Below are 2419 nucleotides of genomic sequence, written 5' to 3' on the forward strand. Positions count from 1 at the left end.
AATTCTCTCTTCTAGATTTTGATGCATGAAATATATACTAATTTCAAGTATTTTCAAGGTAGGCTACAATAAAATCACAGCCTTACTCCAAAAACATAAGACACTGGGTCAGCTTCTTAATGGATTTCATATTTAACTTCTCTATGTAATACTACCTTGTTGCCTCACATCAAACACATGGTGTCATTTCTCTTTCATACGTGATTCCTAGTCACTCTTCTGCTCATGCTGAACCCCCTGGAGCCTTACCCGGGAACTTTAGCATAATGTACGCTGCAGATACTCCAGCATGACACACGAAGGGGCGGTCATAATCTTCCAGGTCCACTTGGTTGAAGGTTATGTTTACTGTATACCAAATATATTGCTCCAAGGGTACAGAAGATCTAGAAAACAAAGGAGACAGTCATGAATGCATGAATATTATTGTCAACAATAAATGAATCACGTTTACACAACACACTCTGTATTGTTTATTCTGGAACATAAAATTGCTTCCTGGAGAATACTAGGTACTATCATTTTACCCTTAGAAATAGTTCACTGAAGCATGTTGACTGAGTCGTTCAAATGCACGTTGTTCTTCTGAAGAGGGAGCAGCAAAGTGTACTTCTGTTAACTATAGACAAAACCCTCAGCTCTGGACCACAAGGTCCATCTTCTAAAGTGTGCCTGCGTGATCTCAAACGTCCAACCTTCTGATTAGTAACCAAGTACTTAATCATTTCAACAACTACAGACTCTGTGTCATCCAATTACTTACTTAGAATGCACTATCTCTCTTCTATTGCTTTATATTTCTGTAACTCTTAAATGCTTATGGCTACTGATATAATCAGTGTTCCTAAAATGGGAAATACTGTCTCCTGGTGGGGAGCTGGACCAACCCAGGAGGGGAACAAAAGCAAATGCCCATACTTCATTCTGGATTATTGGCTACAGTACCAAAGTTTTTAAGTGTGCTAAAAGGAAAAAAAATTAGGAGACTTATAGGCCAAATAAATTTGGGCACCTATGATAACTAAATTAAAATGGGATGGCTTTAAGTAGAAGTGGAGAAAAATGAAAATGTATTGGTTTGCTTTAACAGCATATGTCCTTAACTTTACCTCACCTCCTTAACTAGGCTGTCAGTGGGACTGAGAGCAGTGAGTACCTCCTATTTCTCTGAACCGGTTGCTTGGCTGTATCCTTACTATAAGCCAGCAATGAGAATGACCCTGAAAGACAATGCTAAAAGGAATGATAAGGAGGCAGGGAGAACTGTGTGTGATTTCTATGGGCTTTAAAAGCAAAAAGAAAGCAACAGAAAGGCCAAGTGAATTCAGATGTTGAAATCTTTGCTAGCTTTGAGAGACACCAAGGAAACAAGACTTACTCATATCCTTCTCTGATTCGTTTGGATTGAGCGTAGTATCGATTCACCTGCGTGTTGTTAACCTTCCAGCATCGTAGATTTGTGTTGTCCCTGAAGTCTGTGATATTGCAGGTCACAGTGAGTGGGGAACCTGTAAAAATCAAATCAATAAAGACTAAATGAAAAGTCTACCAAAAAATGTCCTAGTCAACAAAGACATGTCTTGTTTCTGAGTCTTAATTATCTTTGACTTAACAGAAATACCTTAGGTCAATGTCAATCTACTTTATTGCTCTCTCTCTGACAGAGATCATAGGGACAAGTGGACTTCCAGGATGTTTACTATAAATTGTGTGTGTGTGTGTGTGTGTGTGTGTGAATGTATGTGCATCAGTATATCAGTCCTGGGGAATGTTCACCATAATATCCAGTGCATGCATACTACTACTTTTGGTACCGTTCGCGAAGCTCTTCGGTGGGGCTCGAGGGAGGCTTTTATCAGACCCATTTTGCAGATGAAAAGATAGTTCCCATAGATAGAGTGACTTGCCCAAGAGAACACATTCATTTGGTAAGAAGTGAGACATGAACTCTGATTTTCTCCTTCCAATGATCTTTCCACTTTTCCAATTGTTATTTTCAGCTATTGTCCCTTGGTTTCTTCTCCTGCTTCCACACACAGTCACTCGTTACATTTAATTGATTTCTATTTTAATTTTATTTCACCTCCTGAGTCTAATAAATCCCATCTGTTGACTCCATGCTAAAAAATATCACCATACTTCTAAACATTCGACTTCAGGTTTCAATGGGAGTCCTTTATATGAGATAGCATTTTTAACGTATTATGAACTATTATGCCCTCTGGGTGGGAGCTGACTGGGTGACCCCCAACGTTCTGGTGTGACCTCATTAATGTAACAAAAGAGATCCCAAGATTTGGGTCTAATTGACATAACAAAGCCATTTTCAGACAGCATCTCATTTACAGGTGTAGGCAGCAAGGCTTCAATAAATTTTAGAGGTTACAATTTGAGTTAGTTAGTTTATTGTGCCAACCTG

The 2419-nt window shown here is 38.9% G+C and overlaps 1 protein-coding gene across 1 annotated transcript in view; it reads right to left on the minus strand.

Annotated features, from left to right (window-relative positions):
• IL1RL2 (interleukin 1 receptor like 2) overlaps nt 1-2419 on the minus strand; it is a 58208-nt gene that overhangs the window by 32558 nt on the left and 23231 nt on the right. The window contains exons 6-7 of the mRNA XM_045283948.1: nt 1379-1508; nt 250-386 (exon numbers count right to left, since the gene is read on the minus strand). Coding sequence (XP_045139883.1) covers nt 250-386; nt 1379-1508 — 267 coding nt within the window. The remainder of the gene's footprint in view (nt 1-249; nt 387-1378; nt 1509-2419) is intronic.

The sequence above is a fragment of the Echinops telfairi genome, unplaced genomic scaffold (genome assembly GCF_000313985.2).
Source record: "Echinops telfairi isolate 266 unplaced genomic scaffold, ASM31398v2 ScPeMD7_7467;HRSCAF=8505_1, whole genome shotgun sequence".
NCBI classification, from domain to species: domain Eukaryota; kingdom Metazoa; phylum Chordata; class Mammalia; order Afrosoricida; family Tenrecidae; genus Echinops; species Echinops telfairi.